Raw genomic sequence first — 27,764 nt, forward strand, 5'->3', positions numbered from 1 at the left:
TAGGATTTCAATCTGAGATTCAGACTGTTAAAGCAAATCAGACTCTAAGCATATAATAAATTTGACAAAACGGATAAACCATCGATCATTCGGGTAAAAATCCCATTATCAAAAGAATCAAATTTGTGAGAACAACCCAATTAATGCAACCCAATAATCTATTTAATCGGTGAACTAAATTCAACGTTACCGTTTACCAGAAAATTATAATAAAACTTTTTAAAAAGTTGTAAATTTAAAATTAAAAAAAAAAGAGAAAAAGAAAAAGGAAAAGAGGAGAGAGAGAAAAGGCGATTCCACTGTATCCTGTTGGGGGCGATTCGCCTATAAAGCTCTTGTCGGGAACGCCGCACAGCCGTTCTCTCCATTAAACGCCTTCCTCCCCTCTCCGTTGATATCTCTCAACAAACTCAACGTCGCCATTGGAGCCTTCCTCCCTGTCATTAATCTCAGTTTCTCCGAGACGATTTCCCGCTTTAATTCCACCAGCCGTCGCCGTCCCTTCCCCCTCCGCCGTCGGTAGGTTCTCAATTCCCCCCGTCTTCTTCCCGTGTTTTCTTTTCCTCGACCGATTTCCTGTCTTTTCTTCGCTGATGAAGAGGTGATCGTTGAGGTAGAGAAGAGGGTTCGTAGATCCCGTGTTATCCCCTATGCATTTTGAAAGATTCTTCTATGGATAATCAAAGTTAAGTCTTGAGATGGGGCAGGGTTTGAATTGCCAATTTTGAGAGGAATTGGAGGTTATCGATATCATGAGCCGATGCTGATAGCTATAAATTAGAAATTTAGAACAAGAGATTGGTGTTGAGGCAATATTAATTGATGAAATGGATATAGAGAAAATTGATAAGGTTTTAATGGCTTATTCATATGGTTGTGAATTTGATGGGGCCTGACAAGAATGAGGGATTGCGAACTGAATTTGGGGGAGAAATCGGGGGCGCCTAGAGATCAGGAAGATTTTCTTTTTGGGGGAAAGAGGGGTTGAAATTTGGAAAATTCTATGAAAGCTTAGGGACAGCTGTGGAAATTTTAGTGACAAAAATTTCGTGTGATCCTGTTATGCCACTGGGTTGCCGGAATTTTTCCATACCGTAGTCTCCATATTTATTTTGTTAATGATTTCTGGAACAAAGACTTTGCTACTTGGCATTCGGAGACACATAGTTTAGAGATTTTTGTAAAGGGGCAGAGCTAGACCTAATTCATGGCTTCCATTTTCTTGTGGGAACTTATTTACTGCTTTATTTGATTCTTCTCCTTTGTCGCCCCGTATCAATCAATTTTTTTAAAATCTGTTTTATCGCGTATCTCTTCTGTTGCTTTAGATTTAGAATAAAATCCACACAAGGATCTCCTTTTTTTGGTGTTATACCTTTTCCATTTCCCTTGATCTGGAATAAAGTATTGCTAGATTCTTTAGTCTAGCTTTGAAGGGTTGGTCCCCCATCGAAGAACAAGTTGCAAATTTCAGTCTTAATTCAAGTATAATACATATATGCCATTATTTTTAAGGAGAGGCACTTTACTTTCCGGGATGGTACAGCATAAAATTTAAGGCCATTACATGTAGTATTTGAAAACAGGAATCTTCATTTCCTTGTCTTGTTTGGTGCTGCCTGTCCTCGATTATTAGCAGGTTTATACCTCTTTAGTTGACATCCTGTTAGAGGGATTTCTGTATAATTAGCTGGAATTAAAGAGAATATTGAGTAATGTTTTGTGCCATCTTCATTCGTTGATAAGTGACTTTGATAATATAGTCTTGATTTGACGAAAGGAAAATAGAAAATTTATGCAGAAAATTAGAGATCTTTAGACTTCTTGTCCTAGCTTGGCAGCAGCATAAGTTGTTTGGTTCTTGTAAAATCACCTGGGGTAAATCTGTGCTCGTCTTCAAAGCTGCAACTTTTTGTACCTATGACAACAAAAGTCAAATTTCTTAAATTTTTAGTATACTGGAATGAGAGAAAATGTCTCTATAAACCCCTGAAACTGCATAGCAACTTGCATATTGAAGATGCCATGAGCTCAGTAGCTTGAAGATCCTTTGCAAATTGCATCTCATTCTTTTAATAACCTGTTGTAGTACCATGCTGGATCTGGTGCCTCTTCTAATTCTACATACTAAATGACTTTTAAGCTACAGTAGTGGTAACAGCAAATGATATATATATATAAATATATTTATGCATATATGTGTGTGTGTGTGTGTGTGTATAGGGAGAGAGAGAGATAGAGAGAGTCAGGTTTGGAATTGTTCAGCATCTAGTAGTCACATTCAATTGGAATTATTGAGGATTGAATGGAAGCTATCTTAGGATTCGAATCATATCAGTGGGCACTGCATTATTAGTCACTAAATACAAGTAACATCTGTCTTTCTTGAGGGCTATGTATCGCTTTCGTTGTAATGTAAAATGCTCCACTTTCTTGATTTGCTTTTGCTTTGTCCACTAACTCTGTTGGAGGGAAGGATTAAATATATAGAGTATCTACAATATATGGATTGTCTAAGAATCTTATTTTATTTATATTTTTTTTTCCCGTTTTGGCTCCTCAAATGCTGTTAGAGAGATGGCTGCTAAGCTGACAGTAACCTTGTAGGAAGGTGAAAAGCATTTTCTCTATCATTTAAGGTCATCAGGAAGTTCCTTTTTCTCTTGGGAAAAGTATAGTGAAACCATAATTTTTATTCTCCTAAAAGAATGCAAGAAGACAAAAGTTGCTCTACTAGGACCACATGAATCATGAGTTGCTTAGGTACATAATTTTTTAAAATTATTATTTATATCTGCTTTCTTTATTGTTTTTCATAAATTCTATAAAGGTGCTACATATTCGGTTCTCCCGTGATTGATCTTAGTCAAATAGTGGGGCCTTATCTGGTTGTTGCTTTTGATTCTACTTGGTTGTTACTTTGGTTGGTTCTGACTTACTATTATCACATCATTAAGCATAATATTCTGTCTTCTTTCGATGAACATCATCCACAATAAATAGCTTTATCGGCATTTTGAATTTGAGCAGCTTTCATCAGCTTATCTTCTGATATTTTAGATTTTTTATCTAGGCTCTAAATTGTTTTCGCTCATTGTTTCCTTCACAGATCCGAAACTAAGGAGGCCAAGACAATTTCCAAGAGCTGGTATATGGCTTTCGAGCAGTACTTTGCTCAGGGATGGAAATCAACTCAATCAGCACCAATCGAGTCGGGAACAGGAAATGCCAGTGGATGCTTTGACTGCAATATCTGCCTCGACTTTGCCCATGAGCCAGTAGTCACGCTTTGCGGCCACCTTTATTGCTGGCCCTGCATATATAAATGGCTCCACGTACAGGGCTCATCTCTTGCCTCCGACGAGCATCTCCAGTGCCCCGTTTGCAAGGCCGAGATCTCCCATGAGGCCATGGTTCCCCTGTATGGTCGGGGGCAGGCCTCCCCAGAACCCGAGCTCAAAGGGATGACAATACCTCCAAGACCTGCGGGCCAGCCTGCCCGGGCCCTGACATCTCCTACCTCCCAAGCAGGCCAACAGCTCCCCTACCGCAATCCATACCAGAACTCCCACTACAATCTCAATCCCTTCACATCCTATGAGGACGAGTCCTACACTTCTCCACCGTCATCGGCTCTGCTTAATTTTGGGTCAGCAGGGTTCCACCACTCAATGGTGGGGATGTTTGGGGAGATGTTCTATGCCCGGGTTTTTGGGAACTCAGAGGGGCCATACGGGTACCCCAATTCCTACCACTTTGTGGCGGGGAGCAGCCCAAGGCTGAGGAGGCAGGAGATGCAGGCAGATAAGTCTCTAAACAGAATCTCCATCTTCCTCTTCTGTTGCTTCCTACTGTGCCTCATTGTGTTCTGAGCGGTGAAGATTGTTTTGTTTCCACCCCTCTGCTATGAGAAACAAAAAACAAAAAAAAAGAAGAAACACATTTTGTACACTTTGTAAAGATTAATGTTCTCTTATCCTCTTTTATTATTAATATCGGTAGACTGGATAGGACTCTGTTAGAAGAGATGCTGTTGTTAGAGCTGTCGTGCTTATATAATGGAGTTGTATTGCGATCCGTCCATTTTAAGGCAACTTGATTCGAATCCGTAATATGGGTTATCTGTATAGACCGCGGAAAGAAAATGGATTGGTTTATCGAGCTTATTGTGGGAAGTGATGTGGTCATGGATGTTATCTGATCTATTCGAAAAACAATAGTTTTGTTGGTTCATGATTCATGACACAGAGAGGTGGAGGGAAATAACAAATAAGTGAAGACTGCTGAGAATGAGTTGAAATCCACCAAACCAACAGATGTTTTTATTATTATTTTGATTGTAGCCAGATCAACCGAAACTTAATACTTCAGTCGATTATAACAAGATTTATTCGTAAAATATTCTCACCGTTTCAGTTCTGTCGATCTAAACCTTAACAGCAAATTGACGAAGACGAAATACGAGCACGCTTGAGAATGAAGTTTTAGTGTAGAAGTGATTAGTGAATTTTGGGTTGAAAAAGAAAAATGTCAGTTTTAAGTGGAAATAAAAGGTTATTAATGATGAACAAATAAATGCAAAATGTAATAATATAATTACGTAAAGAACAATGAATAAATGTGTTGCCATCCAGGATCGAACTGGGGACCTTTAGTGCATACGACTAATGCAATAACCACGAAACCACAGCAACTCAATTCTCGTACAAAATATTGACATTTGATTAACTACGAAATTTGGATTAATCCTGCAAGCAAGTGTATCTACTCATTTCTCCTCAAGTCTTAACTCGGTAAGATCATGAGTATATTCAATCTATTAGATGAGATTAATTTATTAGCTGAGACGTTGAGGATGTCCCCGATGATTTTCCTAAAAAAAAAATTAAGACTTAAGAGAAAGTACTAACTATATTAAATTTTGAAATTTCACTTGTGTTAGGAGAAAAATTATAACTTGGGATGAGTTCTGAAATGCAAGAGGTTATTCTAATTTCTAAAAATAGTATATTTCTTATGCAATTTTTTACTTAAATTATGACCCTTTTTAATTATATTTTTCTTTTCTTTTTTTTCAGAATAACGTTGTTTTGATAATTTGCGTTCCATAAAACTTTTAGGAGTATGTGTAATATCACGTGTACCGCTGTATAAACTTTACTGTATAATATATATATATATATATATATATATATATTTGTTGAAAACTAGTGCTCAATCCGCACTACATGCTGATTCTAAGAAATATTAAATTAAATTATCGATTTGATTCTTGAAAGATTAGTTTATCGACAATTTATTCTTGAAAAGATCTTTATCGCTAAAATGGTCCTCCAATTTCATTGGACAATTTGGTCCTCCGTCAAAAAGACCGTAGGGCTTGCTGGTCCGGCTGTTGATGTTCATTTTGTAAGACAATAGAGCTCCTTCAGTTAGGTTAGGGTACGATTGAAGGCAAAGAGCAATCTAGCAATCATCTCATCGGAGCCAGAGATTCTCCGATTGGAGTTGGCAGTTTGGGCGGAGGAGAGGACGTGGAGGGTTGCGTGGGCTTTCAATACTTTTGTAAATTAAATCAGGGTACTTGAACTTTTTGAAAGCTGCACCCCTTTATATTTTAGATTTCACACTTAATCCTTTTACTTTCAGAAAGCCACATATCAGCCCCTATGAGGACGAACTAACCTTATTAACTTACATGAAAAACTTAATTGCAAAACCAAACTGGTATCAAGATAGAATGAGGTAGAGAAGGTCGAGCACAAGAAGAGAGAGACCCTTTTTGTCGTTAGTTTGGTTTGATCAGTCATCGAATCTCATATGTATTATAGTTAGAGGCCTTTTACCTTGGCGTAGATGTTAATTCAAAAAAAAAATTACTAACGTTGAAATTCTCATAATAAAAATTTGTTTTAATATACTGAATTGAATAAGGATAAAATGTTCTTTCGATCACATGATTGGGGCTATATTTGGTAGGCCAAATGAGATTTCTAAAATCCTAATCCTATGTTTGGTGCCGACCGAATAAGGATTGATATTATGATATATCTGGATAGAAGTATTAAGCACCTAATCCCAAGGAAAGGGTGTGTTAACGATGGATTAGAATATGATTATTTATGAAAAGACAGAATTGCCCCCCGATTTCTATAAAATTTTCAAAATCTGCTATTCAATTTTTTTTTTTTGGCTTAGGTAGGTTGAAGAAGGAGAGGGCCAGCGGGGGCTCGACGCCAACCACTACTGCCCCGACAAGGTTGGCGGTGGACCCAAAGATTGTCGGTGACCTCGCTTAGGGAAGTGGTCGCAGGTGTGGAGTCCTTACCGCTATCGCCCCATAATCTTTCCCTCTTAGCACGGTGCAGGCTACGGCGCCATACATGGTGTTCTTCCATGGCAAGGGTCGCAATGCTCCTATGTTTCAACAATGCGATGGGTCTTGGTTGTGGGTCTCGGCAGTGAGTCTCGGCTGTGTGTCTCGACGGTGGCTCACGATGTTCCCAGTGGGCTTCTTCTTCATTTCGATCTAGGTGGCAGCTCCAATCTATCACACTGTTCACCGCCAATGGTCCCTAGGGCTCACAGTTTTCTCGGACATCTCCGCTTCATATCTAAGTCAGGGGCTGTGTTAGATGGCGTCCCAAAGGTCGTAGCAACACTCCTCCTATCCATTTCCAGTGGTGCGTAGAGGTGTCCCTCAATGGAGCAACCTCTCGCTCCCCACTGAGGTCAAGCCTTCTACATCTCCGATCAAACCTGCTATGAAGAGGGAGACAGACTTCATTTCTTGGGTCGTCAGCGAGGACCAGTAGAGGACTCGTCAAACCAGATTAGGCTAGCCCGCCCCGTTCTGTCACGCTAAGCCAATCGCCCTCGATCTGACATGTCAAGCCAGTCGCCCTTAATCAGTCATGCCCCAGCATGACCCGATCCAATCTATCATGTTGCGCCCGACCCGTTCTGTTATGCCGCATCTGACTTGACCGTCATGCTGCGCTTGACCTAATTGTCTACAATTATATATATGATTATTTGATGTGTTTCAGTCATTTGTATTTTCATTTGTAGTAATCTAGGTAGATCTTTTATTTTTTAAGCTCTATAATGTACGCTCTTGGATATTTTTCCCTTGTACTTTTTTTTGTCATTAATGGACATTCATTGACTTTGGAGTAAAAAAAAAGAAAAGAAGGGATTGAAAATGGAAATTGGGGGGAGGGGGATTGATAGTGGACAATTTTTTCTTTTAATATTAACTAATTAATTATTAATATGTTGCTTTTATTCAAAATTATCATAGTTTTTTTATAGGGATAACGAGGCTTCTTAATAATTCACTCAAACTTGCCCTCTTCTATTTATAGATACATATATATATATATAGATATATTTTATATAAATATAAACTTGACTTCCCATAATAAATAAGAGTAGAATATTAAATATCTACTAACTTATACATAAATATGCTAGAGAGATTAAATGAATATAATTATTATTGTACTTTTTATAAGTAATATGATTGTTGACGCTTCCCATGTAGAGGTGTTTCTAGGAGCATATGTAGTATGTTTTTATGATATGGATGACATGTTTTAGATAAGGTTTTGATACGTCGATTCTATTGTAAGCCGAACTTGACTATTGGTCATCGTCATTATTTGTCGCATGATAAGATTTCATGATTTAAAGAAACATGTAATATTAAGACAATCGTAATGAATCATCCAAGTTATCGAACCTTATCTTACAGTGTGCTTGGGAGAGGGGAAGGGAGGGAGAGTGAAAATCTTGTTTGGGAGTTTAATTTTTGGAGGAAGAGGAAGATAAAGGGAGAAGGAGAGTAATGTAGGGTTTGTTAACCCTCCAATTTGGGGGAACAGAATGATAACAGATAAAAGAGTGCAATTTGTCTATTATGCCCCCTTCTAAGTTTTTTTTTTTTTTTTGCGTAGTTCCCTTCCGAATTGAAGTATGAGCTTTCTTTTTTTCCTTTTTTTCTTTTAAGGTTAACAAGAGTTTGGATCTTTTTTAGTAGCATTTTATTTATTTGTTCACATTTTCTTTGTAGTAATTTTTATTAAACCAATTACCACAGGTGCCCTTTTGGCCAATTTTACACCAGGTGACATGAACATTTGTCACAGAAATAATGCATGCCTTTAATACATGAAGCAGGTTGCTCATTTTAGTTTTATTGTAAAAGCTGTTTTTATATTTTTTTTAGAAATAATAGGAAAATATAACATATATTTGCAAAATTAGGAAAAGAATGATGGAAGCAATAAATAAAGTAACCACCTAATTTTTGGATGTGAAGTGGCCTTTTGATATTATCATCAAATTATGAATTAATATTTGTAATTTACAATTTATAAGAATATAATTGTTCGATAATTACATATTTGTATTCTTTTCTCTCCTTTCCTCCCCTCTCACTTGTTAAAATCTCCCAAACAAAAATATCATTCTCCTTCCTATCCCTCTCCTCTCCTCCCTCCCCTTTCGTATCCTCTCCTCTCCTCAACTCGATATATCACAAACGAGTCTCGGGTTTTGCTGTGAGGATTTCGAAGTTAATGATTTTTTTTTAGAATTAGCCTCTACATCAATGCAAAAAAAAAATCTAATAGAAATGAATTCGACTACTGATTGAACCAAATTAACGATGAGAAGGCTCTCTCTCCTATCTTGCCCTCTCTACCTCATTCTATCTTGACAAACACTAATAAACACAAAGAATGTGTAAAGTTAATAAGGTTGATTTGCGCTCGTAGGGACTGATTTGTAACGTTTTGAAAGTAAAGGCACTAATAAAAAATAAACAAATAAAGGGGTCTGTCTTTCAAAATGTTCAGGTACCTTGATATAATTTACAAAAATTTTAAAACGAACCTCCACTTCCACGGTTCCACCACCACCCCTTCTCCTCCGGCCGAACTGCCAACTCCGCTCGGAGAATCTCCGGCGCCGCCGAGATGAACCCTAGATTGCTCTCTGCCTTCAATCGGAACCTCACTCGTTTCTGTAGAACCCTAACTGAAGGAGCTCCATTGGCTTGCAGAGGGTACTACACCAGCAGGACCCGCAAGCCCACGCTGTACTCGAAGATCAGCCCTCTCGGGAGCCCTAGCACCAGCGTGACCCCTGAGCTCGAGGACTGGGTCCGGGCGGGGAACAAGGTCCGGTTCGCTGAGCTGCAACGCATTATCAAGGATCTCCGCAAGCGAAAACGGTACAATCAAGCCCTTGAGGTTAGGGATTTCCTTCCTTTCCATTTCGTTCTGATCGGAATCGTTCGGTTGCTCAGAAAATTAGCCGTTTCCGAGAGAAATTGTCATGATTTGTTCGTGATTTTGGGCTAAGAGGTGCTTTTGTTTGGGATTGCTGACAGTATTGATTGATGAAGAGCACATCGAGCTTGTCTTTTTCTATTGATTGGATTGTTGGTGCAATGTGGAAAACGGAAACCTTCAAAAGCTGTTCTGTCGATCAGACTGATTCTATTGGATCATAACAGACTCGTAATGGACGTGGTTTTCAGGTTTCGCAGTGGATGCAGAAGAAGGGGCCTTTTGCATTCACCACAACCGAACACGCAGTGCAGTTGGATTTAATCGGACGAGTTCATGGATTTGTTTCTGCCGAGAAATACTTTGGTAACTTGAAGGATGACGATAAGACCGAGAAGACTTACGGTGCGCTGTTGAATTGTTACACTCGACAGCTCCAGATAGACAAGTCCCTCTCTCATCTCCAGAAGATGAAGGAGATGGGCTTAGCTTCTTCTGCTCTCACGTACAACGACATCATGTGCTTGTATACAAATACGGGCCAGCACGAGAAGGTGCCGGGTGTGTTAGCTGAGATGAAGGAGAGTGGCCTTTACCCCGATAACTTCAGTTACAGGATTTGCATAAACTCCTACGGTGCAAGATCTGATATTGAAGGACTGGATAAGATCCTAAAAGAGATGGAGACCCAGCCCCATATCGCAGTGGACTGGAATACTTATGCAGTCGCTGCAAATTTCTACATCAGAGCGGGTCTCACCAAGAAGGCTCTCAATGCCCTGAAGAGGGCCGAGGACAGGTTGGATAAGAAAGAGGGCTTAGGCTATAACCATCTGATTACGCTCCATGCCGGCCTAGGGAACAAGTCGGAGGTATTGAGACTCTGGTCTCTGGAGAAAGAAGTTTGCAAGAGGTGCATAAACCGAGATTATATCACCGTATTAAAATCCCTCGTGAGGATCAGTGAGCTTGAAGAAGCCGAGAAAATACTTAAGGAGTGGGAATCTTCCGGCAACAATTATGATATTCGAGTCCCCAATACTGTCATTTTGGGGTATATCGAGAAAGGTTTGCATGAGAAGGCTGAATCACTGCTCCAAGAATTTATGGATAATGGAAAGTATACTAGCCCTGATAGCTGGACTAGATTGGCTTCAGGATGCTTGGACAAGGGGAATATGGAGAGCAGTTGAGAGCATGAAGGTTGGCTTATCTCTTTGCCAACAGATGGCGAGGGTTAAGCAGTGGAAGCCCGACCCAAAGGTCGTTAGGGCTATATTAGATTGGCTTGGTGATAACGGGAGCTTTGAAGACGTGGAGGCTTATGTGGGTTCACTGAGGCCTGTTGTCGGTGTGGATAGAGAGAATTATCATGCACTGATAAAGGCTGGTGTGAGAAATGGCAAGGAAGTGAGGAGTCTCTTGGAGAGAATGAGAGCTGATGGGATAGATGAAGATGATGAGACCAGACAGATCTTGTCTCTGGGGCCAGAGTGAATTGATCATCCGAGTATGGATACGCTTCCAAGTTCCAACTGATCGAAACCAGACCTAACAGTACCATTGGCCCAGTTATTTCTGCACCAGGTTTTTACTATTGTACGATCATGTTCGAGATTGTGGTGCATTGCTCAGAAGATTTTGTCCGTAAAACAAGAATCTGTTTGGCTCTGGTTGTCCTGAGCCATGCCTCGAACGTGAAATTACAGTTGGGAATACTGACTTTTGTGATTCTGTGCGACCCAGCCAGACCTGATCATGTGACGGAGGGCTGAGGATGGAGCCGATCTAATTATCTTAGGCCAGGCCAATTGTTGAAGTGGCTTTGATGTTCGAGTCTGAATTTTGGTCCAATTCGAGAAATCTTAACTCAGGCCAACCTCAGCTGGTCCACCAGAATTTAATGTTCACAAAGAGATTTCAAATTCGACTTTCATCGAATAGACAGCCACACTGTTTTATTATCCATACTCTGATTTCCCCTACCCGATCCATAAACCCAAAAACTTGTAACATCCACGTCTTAAACATCTCAAACTCAAATGACATTGTGAACATTTTGCTAGTTACGATTATTCAATTTCAGTTCCCGCCTAATATATTTTGCAATTTGACGCCTACCATCGTGTTTTTCACGTACTTATAGGGAATTTCGCTCACATCGGAACATGATATCACCAGCAATCACCAACATTCACATAAATTTTTTCTTTAAATAAGGTATAACCCATCCGATCAACTTCCTACTGCTAGCCATGCGTAAATCAGCAAGTACAAATTCACAAAGCACACTCTTTATAAGCAAGAACCTCATCATTATCAGCTAAATCAATCTAACTTATTTCATAATCGCCTTAAGTAAGGATCCTTCACTCGGACAGGGTGGACTTGAGCTCCCCACCATTCTTGAGATCAAGAACGATATCGCATCCCCCGACCAACTCACCCTTATAGTAGAGCTGGGGAAAGGTCGGCCAGTTGGAGAAGGTCTTAAGCCCTTGCCTCACCTCCTCATCTGTCAATATGTCGAACGACCCGAAAGGTATTCCATCCTCCTTTAGGGCGTTCACAACTTTGGAGCTGAACCCGCACCTGGGGGCATCAGGGGTCCCCTTAATGAACAGCATAACAGGAGAGGAACCAATGAGATTCTTCAACCGGTCCTCCAGACTCTCTTTCCTTTCGATCCCCTTCTCGGCGAGAACCTCCTTAAGCTCTCCACTCTTCTGCATGTCCAAAACAATGTCAGATCCTCCAATCAGCTCACCCTTAATGTATAGCTGTGGGTAGCTCGACCAGTTGGAGTAGACTTTGAGCCCCTGTCTGACTTCTTCATCCGTCAAAATATCAAAGCTCTCAAATTCAACTTTCTCCTGGCGGAGAATTTCCACTACTTTCCTGCTGAACCCGCACTTGGGCTCGTCAGGCTTCCCCTTCATGAACAGCATAACCGGGCTTGAATTAATTAGACTTTTGAGCCGAGAAGTCAGCACTGAACTCAACCCAGTCGACTCAGTAACCCCACCTTTGCTTCCTTCACCTGTGGTACTCTCACTGGATCCAACTGGATTGATCCCATGATCTCTGAAGACCTCTTTTAATTCACCACTCTCATGCATAGCAACTGCTATGTCGCACCCTCCAAGAAGCTCTCCGTTGCAGTAGAGCTGAGGAAAGGTGGGCCAGTTGGAGAACTTCTTCAGACCCTCACGAACTTCATCATCTGATAAAATATCAAAACTCCCAAACTTGACCCCTTCATCCTTTAATATATCAACAACTTTCTGACTGAATCCGCACCTTGGAGCCTCAGGTACTCCCTTCATGAATAGCATCACCGAGTTAGATTTGACCAGCTCCTGGAGGCGAAATTTCAGTGAGCTGCTTATACCAGGATGCACAGGCTCTGCTTGGAAGGATCCATTCTCCTTTGCAAGCTCCTGAACAGTTTCAAGGACGGCAGGCCCAGCAGCCATCCCAAGGCTTGCAGGTGCCGCAGGCTCCCCAGGTTTGATCAAGCCCGCGATCTTGGATACTTTGTTAGCCAAACCAGAGGGGTCTGCACCTTCTAGTGTATAGACGACTTTCCCATCCTGAAAAGCAGATGAATTCTAACTAAGTGAACCCAGAGTTGAGGCATTGAGACGGGAATCAATGTCATAGTGAATCAAAGTGAATTCATAGAGAAATATATAGTATCAAACATCTTTTTCCCGTTTCTGGAAGAGCATTGGTTTTTAGGTGCCAAAGTAGCTTATCATATTTCCAAGTTTCTAGAATTAGCCAGACAAGGCTAGCGAGATATATCAACCAACTATAATCAGAAGCATGGAAATGATAAAGCCGAAGTACTGCAACTAGTACGTAAACTGGGGGGAAAAAGAAAGTGACAATTTGTCACGTAAAAAAGACTGCCATCTGCAGTTGAAGAAAACCATAGCAGGATAGGGCCAACAATCAACTTGAATTTAGCTTTCCCAAACAGAATTAATAAGCAGATGACATAAAATAATCACTTGAAAACTAAAAGAGCACAGAAAGGGCAACATCTACACATATTTTAAGACAATCTCACAAAATCGCCGAAATCAAGTTTTCTTCTTTTCCTAACAAGACAACAGCCTCCAACGTTCAGGTCTTTGGGCTTAATGGATAATGCGTCTCCGACCAACCAGCAAAATTGATAAATCCAAAGACAATAGTGTAGACAAGATGAGATTGTCACGGCATCCTATCTTTCCACTTTACTTAAAATGTAGAACACCTGAGTTCCTAGAACATAACTTATTCTGCCATCTTGTCCACTCTCCTCGTAGAATCATAAAGTACAGACCACCTTCTTTCAGAAACTTGAAATTATACCAATATCACAAGCTATCAAACCAGAAAATTATATGCATAGGTTTAAATCGTTATGACGAATGGCAATGGAGCTTCAGACGTGTCGAAACAAGAAGCAAACATAAACTGTCAAAATGATGAAGAAAACAACAGCAGCAGCAACAACAACATGAAGACGTCTTCTCCTTTCCGACAACTTTCACAAAGAAAAGTGGTAAATGTTTTGTTACCTTGAAAAAGACAAAGTAAGGCACAGCAGCAACTGAATAAGCCACAGATATCTCAGGTTGCTCTTCTGCCTCAACCTGCAGCACCCCATAATTTCATGATAAAGAACAAAATACCGAAATAAAATGAAATCAAAGCAAATATCATTACATCACAGCCCAACTCAATCATGTAATTTCCAAACACTCCACAGCTTATGCGATAGACACTAGCCACGTCGACAATTGGCAAGAGCACATAGCAACTTGTCAGCTTTTACATCAAACTTCCCCAATTAGACAGACTAGCAATGAAGCATATGCTGCCTCGTCGGAGCACCATATTCACTCCAGAGAAAAACACATAATTTACCAACTTATAACCAGGTTCTCATCCAATCTCGAGCCCATATCTCAAAATTTTTACAAAACATTTCTTACTTCCCCCCATTTGTTTGTGCCACTAGCATCCTGCCCAGTCACTCCCGAAATCCCTATTTCCTCGTGAGAGCCTTCAGTCTAAACAGTATCAGCAACAGATTACCACCTACCCGGTGCCGGCCTTCAGTCCCAAAACAAAACACTCCCATCAACTATGATCAAAATTCATTCGATGCATCAAACTCACAAAACTTGTCATCAAGTAACAACAGAGAGGCCCAGCAAGCAACAACACGTACGCATCATCATCATCATCATCATCTTTATCATAAAAAGAAAGCAACGCATGAGGAATCAATGACTCGGTGAAGGGAGGGGAGGCAAGCAGGCTGATACTGCGGGAAGGAACCGAGGGAAGCGTGCGTTTACCGACCCTGAGGAAATGGGAGAGAGGGAAATCAGTGGAGAGGTGGGAGAAGACTTGATCCATGTGCTTGGAGGCATCGCACCAGGAAGCCCAGAAGTGGAGGATAGTTGGGGCACCGGTCTTCACAACCCCATCGAGCTCCTCCTTCGATTTCACTTCCTTCACTGTCCCACTCATCCTCTCCTCTCCTCCTCCTCCGCTCAGTTGAAAGCTGCAGACTTGCAATGGCTGGTAGTGGAAGGAAGAAGGAACCTAGAAACCTAGAAAGTTCCACGGCGAGGAGGCAAAGGCAGCTGTGCTCTGCTCCGAGATACTGCACTTTTTTGGGTTTTGAGAATCCCTTTCTGCTTTTTTTTTTTTTAATGTGAACCCTCAAATCTGAAATGCCAATTCGGCTCTATTAATTCAGTCAAGTCGGATCGACTCACAGGTAAAACTTTTATAACATAAATTTTTTGCATTCATAAGAACTCGAATCCGAGGCCTTACTTAAACCGAACAAATGCCGAACCACTTCAATCAAGATTTCGATTCTCTGTTTCTTTGCTTCCCTTCCCGAATTAACTAGCAAATTCGTCGTTGACTTAGCCGAGTTACATCAACTCCATCCTTGAGAAAACTTTTACATCATTTTGGTCTTTGAGTTAATAAGTTACATCAATCAAGTCATTTGTTACATCAATTTAATCCTTTGTAACATCAATTTTGGTCCGTGTTTACAGCCTTATAACTCCGATAAGGATGTAATTGTGCTAAAATGTCTTGATTATCAAAAAGGCCCCTCTGCCTCCTCTTTGCAACATCGAAAAATTCCCTCATTCCCTTCCTCTCTCTACTCTAAATTGTGGTCGAAGGGCTCCTTTCAAGCAATTCGCTCTCTTCGCTTAGACCTCCAATCAATGAGTTACTTATTTTTATGAAAAGCTAATATAATAAATTGCAATTCTTAAACAAGAGTTGAGTCAAAAGTAAATAAACGACTTCATAAACTTGGATGAAAAATTTAGCTTTCACGAAACCATAAAATTTCAAACGACTGTATCTTATAAACGGTTTAACAAAATCACAAACCTAAAATCCTACAGCTTCCTTATGACCCAAAGACTTTGACCATATAAAAATTTTAGAAAGAATTCATCCTACTCGAATCTACCATTAACAATCGTAATCAAGTTTTCTCTACTCGGACCAAAAAGGAGAAGACCACCTTTAGATCTCTCTGCTTTGGTTCTAACTGCTGCTTGATTGGGAAACAAACAAATAGACGAGCTCTGTTGCGGTTCTAATAGAGTTGAGTTGATGTTGAGCAGTAAATTGAATTAGATAGAGAGAGAAACAAAGAGTAGAAAGAGATAAGAGATTGGCGATAGTGATGAAGATGAAGAAAGGGGAATGGTGCTGAATAAATCATCACTTAACCTCAAAGATAAGACGAATTTCATTCATTTCATATAAAATTTTCCTTTTATAAATAGGAAAATTACAAAAGGATTAAGTGGGAACCTATAAGCGGGAAAAGCAAAACTAATCATCCAATTCAGGATCATCATCTTCATCATCAGACATTGGGAGGGTGGATCATCATCGAAGAAATCATCATTATCAGCATCAAGCATGAAGAAATCAGCATCATCATCTTCATCATTAGTAGAGGGGGTGGTGCTCTAGTCTGATAGTCTGGCAAGTTCGCAACGAGAGATATAGTGTTGAAACTCGTCTGAATCATCATTTGAATCATCGCTTGAATCGTCATCAAAATCATTGTCCAAATCGTCCTTCATCTTCTTCCTCTTTTGTCTCTCATCTTCCTCAAGTAGATCAGCAAGTAAGTCTATTCTATCTGTCTTCTCCCTTCCTCTAAGATAAAATTTTCAAGTTAGGGCTACAATGTTATGCATTGAGAGGGAGATATGTATTATTTGTTGGGAAAGAAGCAATCATTATTGGTTTCGGGGGGACTCCTATTGTCATGCATAAATGCCCAAAGCATGCATTCATAAGCAGCCAACTCTTCATTTTCTGGTGAGTTGCCAAGCATAGTTGGCCAATTGATGGTGAATGACTCCTCGTTTTGGCTTCCGAAGGTGAAAAGTCCATTGTTTCCTTGATTTGGCATGAGACTCCTTATTGTTTCACTTTCTTCTTCGCAGGCAACTCCTTACTGTTTCTCCTTTCTCCTTCTTCTTCCACAAGCTGTGCGAGTCCTGAGAGGCTGAGACATAAAGAGAGAAAGTGGCATTAAAGAGATTAAAAGTTGGTTGTGCTATTTCTCGGGTTTCATATCTCTCTCTCTCTCTAATCTATGTCTTCTTCTTTTTGTGTCATTGCATTGTTTTCCCTTCCTTTGCTTTGTTGCTTTCCTCTTCCTCAGTTAAAAGCAAGGAAACAATTATGATATTTCCTTCATGATCTTGTTGATCGGGGAATCCGTGATCGGCAAGAATAGCCTCTGCATCAGCTTCATCTTGTCCTATGTTTAAGTTCTTGCCCCCACTATTGGTACCCTCTCCTCCTTGTTTCCTATATGCAACTTTTTATGTTTCTTGCCCCCACCATTAGTACCATCTCGTCCTCACTGTTTTTCTTTCTTCTTCATCTGCAGCAGTGCGAGACGACTGAGACATAAAGAGAGAGTGAGAGTGGTGTCGAGGAGAGAAAATGGTGTTAAAAGTAATAGAGAGGAATTGGAAAGGAATGAAAAAGAAACAAGAAAAAATGGGTAAGAGTGATGCAGAAGGACCGGATTGATGTGCCCGTCATTTTCAGTCCAACACAAACGATTTATTAGATGGCAGGGATCAAATTGATGTGACAAATGACCAAAATTGATATAATAAATAGGGGTGATCGGTTCCGAGTATCTTGTATTTTTTACGATATCCGAACCCTATCCTGTAAGGGACATGTTCCAAGATTTTGAAATCGGACTCTACCCTGTTGAATTTCGGAACTGGAATCTACCCGGAACCTATATTATACCACAGGTTCCAGGTACCATGTTGGAACCTATAAATTTTTTTCTCTGGCTAAATAAAGTCAAAAATGTCACATACATAATCAGTAATCACGTCAAATAGAATATCAACAAAGATTTAGATTAATCTGCAACAAAAAAAATATGTTTCATCAATTCATCGATAAAATTAAACATCCATAATACGATCCCACACAACAAGTGCCTCTGTTCTGATTCATTAAAAGGGACAGTAACTTTACTCTTTCATCTCTTTTATTTTAATAAATAACCGATTCTGGATACCATGTAGACAGGAACCGGAACCGGAACCGATATTCACCGGTTCTTGATTTTAATAACCGGAACCTACCATATTTTCAATACGAGTTACCCGGACCCTACCATATTTTCAATACGAGCTACCTGGTACCCATACACACCCCTAGTAATAAAGGATCAAATTGATGTAATAAAGGACATGATTGATTTAACTTGTTAACTCAATGACCAAAATGATGTAAAATTCTTCTCAAGTGTGGAGTTGATGTAACTCGGCTAAGTTGTCTCCTTCCTTTCCTTACCCCCTCTCTCTCCACCCCTATCAAACTCATTTTTTTAATACTTTTTTTGAAAGATTAATGTTCAGGTCTACTAAGGTTATAAGATGGGCTGCTCAGAAGCAGACCTCCATGCACGTAAATTCAAGTCTCCAATAAGATCGTTGGATCTTCGATCACTTACATAAACGTAAGAATAAAATGCGCCTCCCAATCTTTGATTTTATTTAATGTGTGCCCTCAATCTTTGAAAATTTGCACGGTACCTCCCAGACCTTTAAAAAAGAAAAAGACATTTAGCCTCCTGTCAATTTTCCGATTAAAATGAGGCACATGTGCAGTTAGTGAGATCTTCAATAATAAATTTTTTAAAAAAAACATAAGGCAATCAGGGAAGGGAGTGGGGAGCCTCCGTTGGCTACTTTACCTCTACCTAAAGGTTAAGGGGTAAACTGCTTTTTACTCGAAACAAAATAGGAGATAGAGGCATATGACACCTCTTTAATTTTGAGTCGAATCACAAATACGGCTGTTATACTTTGCATCATTTCTCTTTTAAGAATGACAGTTTTTTTCCCTTAAAGGTTCAGGAATAAACTACTTTTTACTCGAAACGGAATAGGAGATAGAGGCACATGACACCTCTTCAATTTTGAGTTGAATCACGAATAAGACTGTTATACTTTGCATCATTTCTCTTTTAAGAATGACAGTTTTTTTTTCTTTTCACCTTTTGAGATGAGTTTAAGATTGGCAGTTTAATTTGTCGTAATGTGCGGTATGGCAAGTTCGTGTTCGTCCCAATAGCCTTACACCTTGATTTTTTACTTTGCGGTGCGAGTAGGTCTTCTGTACTACTCGAGTTGTCCGTTAGATAAGATCATCGAAAATGACTAATCTTCGATCACTTAACGCAGATCCAAGGCAAGGTGGATCAGAGCGAGAGATGGTCATCATAATCAAGTCACCCATAGTTCTGAGTTAAAACCATAAGCATAAAACCAGTTAATTCTGGATCATGATCGTATGACTCGTTCGATTCCTAGGCTTTGTTTGGATTGTGAATATACGAGGTACAACGAACATTGGAGTCGAATCGAATGGAATTATTCAGACCGCGTTTAACTCTTAATTTTGGAACGAGGAAAAGGGTTAAGGAGGATTCCCTCCAAACCATTCAAATTTCCATTCAAAGATGGATGAATACAAATTTTAAATTATTATAATACATGCAAAAGATTAATTTATCACCGTCTATCCACCTAAGTAAGAAAATAAGGGCAAAAAAAAAAATCATTAAAATTATCATTGCCCATCCCACCATTTAAGTGTTTGTTTTTTGAAATTTTTTTATCTCAACTCAACTCAACTCAACTCCACTTATCTTCAATTCAACATCACAATCATTATTATTTTTCATTTTTAAAATTTTTTTAACAGTTCAATTCAATTTTTAATATTAAATTCTCTCAACTATTCATTACTTTTTTATAATTCAACAACACAATCATAACTTAATCATTACTTTCTCTCAATTATTTATTACTTTTTCACACTTTTTCTCATAATTCAACAATACAATCATTACAAACCAATTAAAACCAAAACTCAACTCAACTCAACTCTAAATCCAAACATCCAAACGCACTTTTCTATGCAAATAGGTGGGTTATCCTATCTCATCCCCTCCACCAATCTTCCATTTTGCCCATCCAAACATGTGACGTCCTACAACTGCCCCCATCCGATCCGAATCCCTCTGGCCAACGAAGTGTAAATGTAAAGAAAGCTAAAATGAACTATCTTCATTCTCAAGATTCATGATCTGGTATCAATTGAGTTAAATGTACAAAATTTCACGGAAGGCTTTGTTTCCCCGGCCAATTAACTCAAATTCCTCTTCAAAAAGAATCGATGGCCTTTCAAAGTCACAAATCTGTCTGTCCGACTATGTAACCGCAATATGGTATTAAATTCATATAATACGCTTATAGGGTCTATTTCTTGACAAAGCTCAAGCTCTGTCGGTTGATGTTCTCAAGCGGGATCAATATTGTTCCTGCAGTTCCCCCTTCTGTCCACTCAAGAGATTCTCTTTCCAATAGCTTCATGATCTGTTCACACAGAAATGCATAAACCCAAACGTGAGGAGCTACTATGACGAACCAGATAGCAATGAATCATAACCGAAGGAGCGCTTGATATGAGAACTCTCTTTCCCAATATTTCTAAACACAAAGGAGCTTTCCACAATTAGACTAAAGAACAACACTATGGAAATTGCCAACCAAGATATTCTTCTTTATTTTGCTCGTTTCGGTATAATCCCAGTTTTTAATACCAAATGAACCACCTTTACGGGCGAATATGGCAAACCATAAGTACCAATCTTTCATTTGTTATTTTCATGAAGGTGTGCATGCAGATCAATTCATCTCTTCCATTTGGAGAATACAAAGTCTAAGACAGGAACTTTCTCCACCGAATAACAGCCAGATAAAGTTGATTTCAAATTGAAGAAGAAAACATACCCGTCGTCCACGAGCTCCTTTGGAACTGTCTTCATCAGCCGTCTCAATAATGACTTTCAGGTATTTGAATGCTAAAACAGGGGGGGGGGAAGGGAGGATTTATTGAATAAATGTTTAAGAAAGAAATCCAAAAACTTAAAATAGAACGGAAATAACACTGACCTGGGTTGCTAGCTAGCGACGAAAGGTGCTGCTTCAGGAGTCGTGTAGCCTCCCGAGGATCATATTCATGCAAGTTGAGGGTCATCGAATCTTCTGTGTCCTCATCCTTGCTGTTACTGAAAAACAAAAGAAAGGCAGCTTGAGAGAGGGAGGGGGGATTGATGACCATCTCAACAAACAATATCTGATACAAGACGCTAATCACTGGAAACACTTTGAGGGCACTAACCCAGTTTCGAAGATCTTCTCAGCAGACTTCTCATCTGCTAATCGAGCTTTTTGTTGGAAAAAGAGGCCCTGCCACATCAAGAGATTTTAAGCATGTCATCGGTCCCTTTCAAAAAAGCAGGAGAAGTAAAGGAAATAGGAGATGGAAAAAAGGACCAAATCCAGAAATCTCACAGCTTTGCACAATTAAATATTTGCAATTTTCATTCAGCCAACTTTCAAGATTATAACTGAAAGTTCCATGATTTGCCTAAACACATCTAATCAGATAGTAACCTACTAAAAGGGAAAGAAATAAGGACTAATGCCAAATAGGCGTATCTCAGTAATTGTTCTGCACAAGGCTTCAATTGTATGTATCATAAATGGTACTTGAAGATGAAAATATATAAAATTTATAGCAGCATCTGCTTTTTGTAGTGAGTTCACTCTGCTCCAAGGCATGGCGTACAATTACCCAATGCTTTTTTTTTTACTGAAATTACCCAATGATTGAATGGACAGGATTAACGCTCTTTAAGCCATGACTCATCCTCTTAAAACACTACACAAAGCATTACCTTTTCTAACAGTTTGTAAGCTCGAACTTGATTTCCAGTCTGAAATGCTTCGGTAGCCTGCAACCAAAGATCTCAACTTTTAAAACAAAAATACATCACCAAAATATATGACAACAAAATAACTAGCAAGAAGAAGATGTAAAGAAAATTCTAAACAGGTAACTAACTGCTGTATAATAATCCTTCATTGTGTTCCGGTGCTCCTGCACAGCTTTTCGGAGAGCCTGGTAGCTATCCTCTTCATCTGCAGCGTCTACACATGGGGAATACAGGAAATAATAAGCAAGACAAATCACAACCATCTATTCTAAAGGCTAACCTCGTTAAATGATGACATGGTTTATTAATAATTACTCATATATCAAAATAGATGTATCCAAGAGAATGCGTACCATCATCATTATTGTCTTGCTTTGAGTTAGCCACAGTAGACTCGTCCACCACAGTCGACTTCTCGGGATATTCAACTAAGTTTCCTGTAGATCTGACCACTGTTGAACATGCTGCAGACTTTTCTACGGCCGGAGAGCTAGTTTCTTCCTCATGTCTCCCTGAAGTGAATAGTGCAGCCAGAACTTCTTTCTGTAGGTTGTGTCTATCTTGTTTTGTATGTACTTCTCTAAGCCTCTGACTGCATCAGCAGCAACAAATAGCTCGGTCAGCCAAATATAAAAATCTAGTCTTTCTTCTTCTTCTTCCTCTTCTTCTTCTTCTCCTTCTTTTAAATGAAAAGGCTGCACAAGTAATTTGATAGGAATCAGGAACAGAAAATAAACTTGCCTTCCAGTCTGTTGAATCTTTTTCTGCTGCGGGAATCCTCCGGCCCTAGAGTGCAAATCTTTGTTCTGGAAAAAGATGTCAGGGGAACAAAACTTTAATACATAATGAATACCTTGCTAGTCTTCTGACTTGTATCGAGTGAGCATTATAGGATCCAAGAGTGCAAGAAGAAAAAGCAACACGTTGTTTAGGCCATTATGAATAGCATACACCATCTTTCCATTACCCAAGTCACTGACGAAGAGACAGAATGTGTAATAAAGGTCTAACAGATGACTAAACCAACTTTCAGAAGTTTCCATTTATGGGCATCATAAAAAATAAGTTTTTAATCTTGTAAAACATTTTGTCATACTTGGCCTATAAACATCATATATATTTATATAGCATAATATTTGCACAACATAAAAAGCTTGAAATAGTAATATAGAAAAGTGAGAGCAACTTAACAAAAGATAATATTATCATGTAATCTTTCTCTTTTGGTTCAAACCACATTTTTTTAAGATGGTAAACAAACAGTTCTCTGTTTTCATTAAAAGGTGGCACCAAGGTGTGATACGACATGTACAAGCAGTCCTAAGAAACAGATGTCAACTATCAGGATAGAGATCGAGCATAAGAAGTCTAATATCAAGGGCATAGCCATTTATAATCCCAGTTCAACCCAAAATTTAGACATCTATCCATTATCTACAACAATACCGAGCATCTATATCCTATATTCTCCACACTATTTTCCTCAAATTTCAAACGAAATGTCCTTCAAAGCCCTATGTCCATCTAGATCAGCTGTTCCTCAAATTTCAAATGAGACAATATCGTAATGTGATAAATTAAGATGATACCATAACACATCAAAGAGAAAAATTAATAAGCCATATGTCCAATTATGTCAGAATAGCGAACAAAGGAGAAAAGGAGCTGTAAAAAAATCATAACCGTCCACCGTTTTAACATCATCCTTAGGGGACACAAATTTTAGTGCAATACAAAGTGTTGTCGGTAATCTTAATTCCAAGTATCAATTTTTTCCCCCTTTTTGTCAGCAGAGTTTTCACATTTTCAATGCTTTATAAGATTTGATATGATCTGATGGTAAACCATTCACAAAGGTAAACATGAAAATAGGCATGCCTAGGACAAAGATTTTCCAATCAAATCAATTATTTATGTTTTACACAGGTAACACAGCACAATTTAAACAAGATAAACCCCAATTACTGGAGGTATTACAATGCTTCAAAAATTCAATAATGAGCTCAAAGGAGGGAGTAATTTGATTGATGATAAAGTTACAAGAAAATTTAAACTATGTGTGAAACAATAACAAAATAAAAAAGAGAGATGTGAGTGCACTCTCTTTCAAGTGAGCAGCACTAAATATTCTATATATATCTATATAAGATACAATAGACCAGTTACACTTGGCAAAAGAATTCATGTAGCATTGCAAGATAAAAAGGAAAATTTCATGATAGTGGATTTAGAGGCATGTTGGAGAACAATTCCTTGAGAAGCACACTAACCTTTAGAGATAATTCTTGGCGAGTGCCTTTATCCAAAGAAGAAGCTGAATACTTAAACAGCTTCTCCATGCTCTGATGATGAAAGAAAAAGTATCAGATGGATCACAGCAATGGCTCTAATAATTCAATCGCCAAAAATAGACACCACTTCTACAAGTAATTGATGGACAATTTATTTGGCCATAAGCGTTTTAATATAGTGTCAATGCTACCTTACCCAGATAGCAAAAGTACAGAAACCAGAAAGTGAGAAAATTAAAGCTATTAATTTAAGGTGAATATTTAAAAGATGCAAAGAAAAGGACAGAAACTGATGCAATCAAAATTCCACAAGCATTCTCTAAGGGAAGAAGCAATTCTGAAAAACAGGTACAATATTAAGCAGTGAAAAGAACATTTAGATGAAAAATGTTACCCTAGAGCTTTTGAAAGCTAAATATGTTTTCAAACATTATCCTATGGCAAGCACAATGTTAAAATTCTCTCTTTACTCGTCTTAATGAAGATTACTATATTATCATTGCAGCAAAGCAAGTCACTGATTAATATCAGGGTTGAATGAACTACCCATTGGAATCAGATACAAATCACTAGCTTACTGCCTCTTGTTTTTCCTAAGAAGCTTTAATCGATTCCCTTGTTCTGCAATGCCTATAGAAAAAATTCTATCTAGGTCTCCCTACTCTCTGATTAACTTCTTCCAGGTTGGTCTTTTCCCCACAGGCATGGATATATGCAATTTTGGCCATTAATCAAAAGCAAAGATTCGGTAATTTAATTTCACACTTCTGATCCAGCCTCTCCCTAATCCGATGATAGAAACATAAAAAAAACCCGTATATTTTTAATGACTCAAAAAGAGCTAACTTTAAATTCTTCCGCTTGTCCTCTGTCCCTCAGCTCTTAAGGTTGATATAGGACTCTTTCATTAAGCTAGCATGTGAATTACTCCACATCAAATAAATGAATGACCCATTTACTGTCAACAGGAAAAGAAGCTAGCTGAAAACAAATTTCAGCAGTGCAGATGTTAGAGAAGAAAAATCAAGAGATAACGTTGCAGTTGGTTGCACTAATAATCTCGCCATTCCTCGTATTTTAAACAAGAGAGTTTACCACCAACTCAGAAAGTTAACCGAGGACTTAACACTTGCTGGCATTAAATCACACTTCAAAACTATGAAGTAATAGGTGCTAATCCTACACAATCCCTCAACAGAAACATACAATTATCTTGACAATGAGATATGTAGCATACCTTTTGCATGTCATATCCACATTTACCTGCATTATTTGAAGCAAGTATCAGCTTTCAAACCATTTTTTAAGCAATCATGAGATAAAAGCTAACAACCAGTTAATCATCTCCTTTTCACTCATAACAAATTCATATTTCCCCATTCAGACATTCTGCCTTTGTTCATGCTAAATGAATAATAACGGGAAGTCGCCATGGGAGTTCTACAGAGAGGTCACTGCTTTTGAATAATGTGGGAGAGACGTCAAGTTTTAGATTCAGAGAGAACAAGCTCAAACAACCTTAAACAGCAAAAGATTATTTATCACTAATATCCTCTACTACTTTGACCTTTTTTACTCGGCGCCTGTCAGATCTTCACAAATCAATTCACCTCGACTAAATTAAAGTTTTTTCAATGCATTACTTACCAAATAATTTCCGAGGATGTAAAATAAGATGGCACAAAATACTAAAATAGTATTAAGAGAATGAGGCACAATCTTTGATTCACAGACATCTTAGTAAAGAAAGGAAAAAAAAAATAATGATAAGAACTGACAGACAAAAGAACTGCTTACCGAGAACATCACCAATCAAATCCCGGTCAAGCTGAAACCCTTCCCCGAGCATTTTGAAGAGGAAATCCTCCATTTCTTTGTGCAACTGGTCAGCCTTGGTCTGCACCTTGTCTTCATCAACCCAGAGTGCAGACATCGGCAGCACCTCAGGATCCAGCTTTAATGGTTTCGTCGACTCGGGAAGTCTCCTGGATGATGGTTGTGATCTGACATAATCCTTACCAAGAAAAGTAGAAACAGTACCGATTGCAACAGGAGCGTGTTTTAGCTTCGAAGGATTCGAATTGCCATTTGCTCGCGTTGGCTTTTGAGACATATCAGGAAAGGATGATTGAGACGATAAATCATCAGATTTATCAGCATTTCCTCCCATACAGTTGGCATCTGGATCTGTAGAAGAAGCTCCACCTGGCATGTTAGACAAAGCAGGAGCATCCGCATCTGCACCCTTCACAGACTCACCATTAGCAGAAGCAATTGCCTCGTGGGATAACATCGCGCCGGATGTATCAATCAAACCCTTCAATGCCTTTTCCTCATTGCCATTCTCTGAGATAGCCAGACCAGCTTCTTCCATTGCAAATTAACTTCAAAGGAAACCAAGCACAATGAGCAGATTGTCACATTATTGCTTCTCCGAAATAGATTTCCACATAGTTCAGATCTGATGCGGACAGTAAATTCGAGGTGAATCCCCCTTATAGTTTCAAGAGAGAGAGAGCGAAGGGTGAGAAAGAGAGAGCTCACTTTGTCAGCTGAGAAAAGAAGCACCAAACCGCAGCTGCGGATAGGCGATTAAACCGATCGAACGATGATGGCGTGATGACTCCATTGGCAAACTCATGAAGAAGTTGCAGAGGAGAGAGAGAGAGATTCTTTTTGGCGCTCTATTTTTTACGTGATTGTTCCACCCTTCTCCAAACGCATCATATGCAATGAAACAGCTTCGGGTGGAAGGGGAAGAGAAGGGCAGTTTCGTCCTTTCAGGGGACGATGAGGGCAAATCCGGCAATTCACTACTCTTGAGCAAATCATACCTAGATGGCATGTTGCATTTGGTTTTGGTGAATTTTTTGACAATTTCATAAGTGGCCCGAATTTTTTGACCTTTCAAAATATTCCCCAGAAATTTGAGAAGGTGTCAAAATCTTATGAGACAAACAACGGAAAGGAAACCCACAGGTTTAATGTGATCTCGAGGATCATAGGACGGTAGCAGAGCCCAAAGGAAGCGCGAGCGACGATAGTACTAGAGAGAACCCTTTTTAGTGGTGTAATGACGCCTTTATAGTGCTCGAGGAAATGTCTCTTAGCTATTCGTTTGTGTTTCGTGTGCTTGCTCTCTAGCAACTTCAACACAAACAACCCTACTTTGCCTTTGTCTTCTTGATCGCTATGACTTCTTCCTTCCATCTCAGGTCCCTTGGTTATTCGGATCGATATGAATTGTAAGTTCTAGCTAGGTTTGGTGCCGATCCTTACTTCTTTGCATTCAATTACTAAAATCTCTCCCCTATTAGATTTACACTCTAGATAATTTTCATTAAGGGGTTTGGAGGGTTATGAATGACTTAGGAGGGGGAGGCTTTGAGGGTTTATGAAGGGGTTCCGAAACTCTTGTATAGATAGAGCTCATTAAGAGGGATTTGATTGGATTCATTTTTTTTTTTTGGATTTATTTTGAGGTAGAATTGTGAAATTATTATTCTTTTAATAAAGAGAGGTACGAAAACCTCTACAACCCTCCAATTTGGAGGGTTATGACAATTGGAGAGATTTGGAGGTATTTTAAACCCCTCGAAAACCCATATAAAATTTTCCCAGACATGGTTATTGGAGGGGTTTATAATACCTCCAAATCTCCCCCTCTGAAAACTCCTAAAAACGTCGAATATACTGTTAGCGAAATCAGTCAGTTTTGCATTCGGGGTAGCATCGCTAAGTTTGCTTTAACTTTGAACCAATATTTAAAATCTTTGATTTTCACTTTTA

General features: G+C 39.1%; 4 protein-coding genes across 4 annotated transcripts; 2 read left to right on the forward strand and 2 right to left on the reverse strand.

The window, feature by feature from the left end:
- Nucleotides 1-313: 313 nt before the first annotated feature.
- Nucleotides 314-4,166, forward strand: LOC116208681 (E3 ubiquitin-protein ligase RMA1H1-like). The gene is made up of 2 exons (XM_031542222.1): nucleotides 314-519; nucleotides 3,110-4,166. The coding sequence occupies exon 2, from the start codon at nucleotides 3,153-3,155 to the stop codon at nucleotides 3,870-3,872; it is 720 nt and encodes a 239-aa protein (XP_031398082.1). The 5' UTR covers nucleotides 314-519; nucleotides 3,110-3,152; the 3' UTR covers nucleotides 3,873-4,166.
- Nucleotides 4,167-8,885: 4,719 nt separating this feature from the next.
- Nucleotides 8,886-11,262, forward strand: LOC116207562 (pentatricopeptide repeat-containing protein At4g21705, mitochondrial). The gene is given in 3 exon segments (XM_031540559.1): nucleotides 8,886-9,257; nucleotides 9,548-10,479; nucleotides 10,481-11,262. Coding segments are annotated over 3 exon segments (1,521 nt in total). The 5' UTR covers nucleotides 8,886-8,981; the 3' UTR covers nucleotides 10,794-11,262.
- Nucleotides 11,263-11,489: 227 nt separating this feature from the next.
- LOC116207563 (monothiol glutaredoxin-S17) lies at nucleotides 11,490-15,004 on the reverse strand. The gene is made up of 3 exons (XM_031540560.1): nucleotides 14,658-15,004; nucleotides 13,868-13,942; nucleotides 11,490-12,889 (listed from the first exon to the last, which is right to left on the reverse strand). Exons 1-3 carry the CDS (start codon nucleotides 14,826-14,828, stop codon nucleotides 11,666-11,668), a joined length of 1,470 nt encoding a protein of 489 aa, XP_031396420.1. The 5' UTR covers nucleotides 14,829-15,004; the 3' UTR covers nucleotides 11,490-11,665.
- Nucleotides 15,005-19,944: 4,940 nt separating this feature from the next.
- Nucleotides 19,945-26,694, reverse strand: LOC116208182 (putative nuclear RNA export factor SDE5). Its single transcript, XM_031541469.1, has 12 exons — nucleotides 26,520-26,694; nucleotides 25,773-26,359; nucleotides 25,213-25,238; nucleotides 23,955-24,026; nucleotides 22,426-22,490; nucleotides 22,038-22,276; nucleotides 21,813-21,898; nucleotides 21,646-21,702; nucleotides 21,087-21,154; nucleotides 20,858-20,973; nucleotides 20,696-20,766; nucleotides 19,945-20,278 (listed from the first exon to the last, which is right to left on the reverse strand). The coding sequence occupies exons 2-12, from the start codon at nucleotides 26,347-26,349 to the stop codon at nucleotides 20,162-20,164; spliced, it is 1,494 nt and encodes a 497-aa protein (XP_031397329.1). The 5' UTR covers nucleotides 26,350-26,359; nucleotides 26,520-26,694; the 3' UTR covers nucleotides 19,945-20,161.
- Nucleotides 26,695-27,764: the final 1,070 nt, after the last annotated feature.

The sequence above is a fragment of the Punica granatum genome, chromosome 5, assembly GCF_007655135.1.
Source record: "Punica granatum isolate Tunisia-2019 chromosome 5, ASM765513v2, whole genome shotgun sequence".
Classification (NCBI taxonomy): domain Eukaryota; kingdom Viridiplantae; phylum Streptophyta; class Magnoliopsida; order Myrtales; family Lythraceae; genus Punica; species Punica granatum.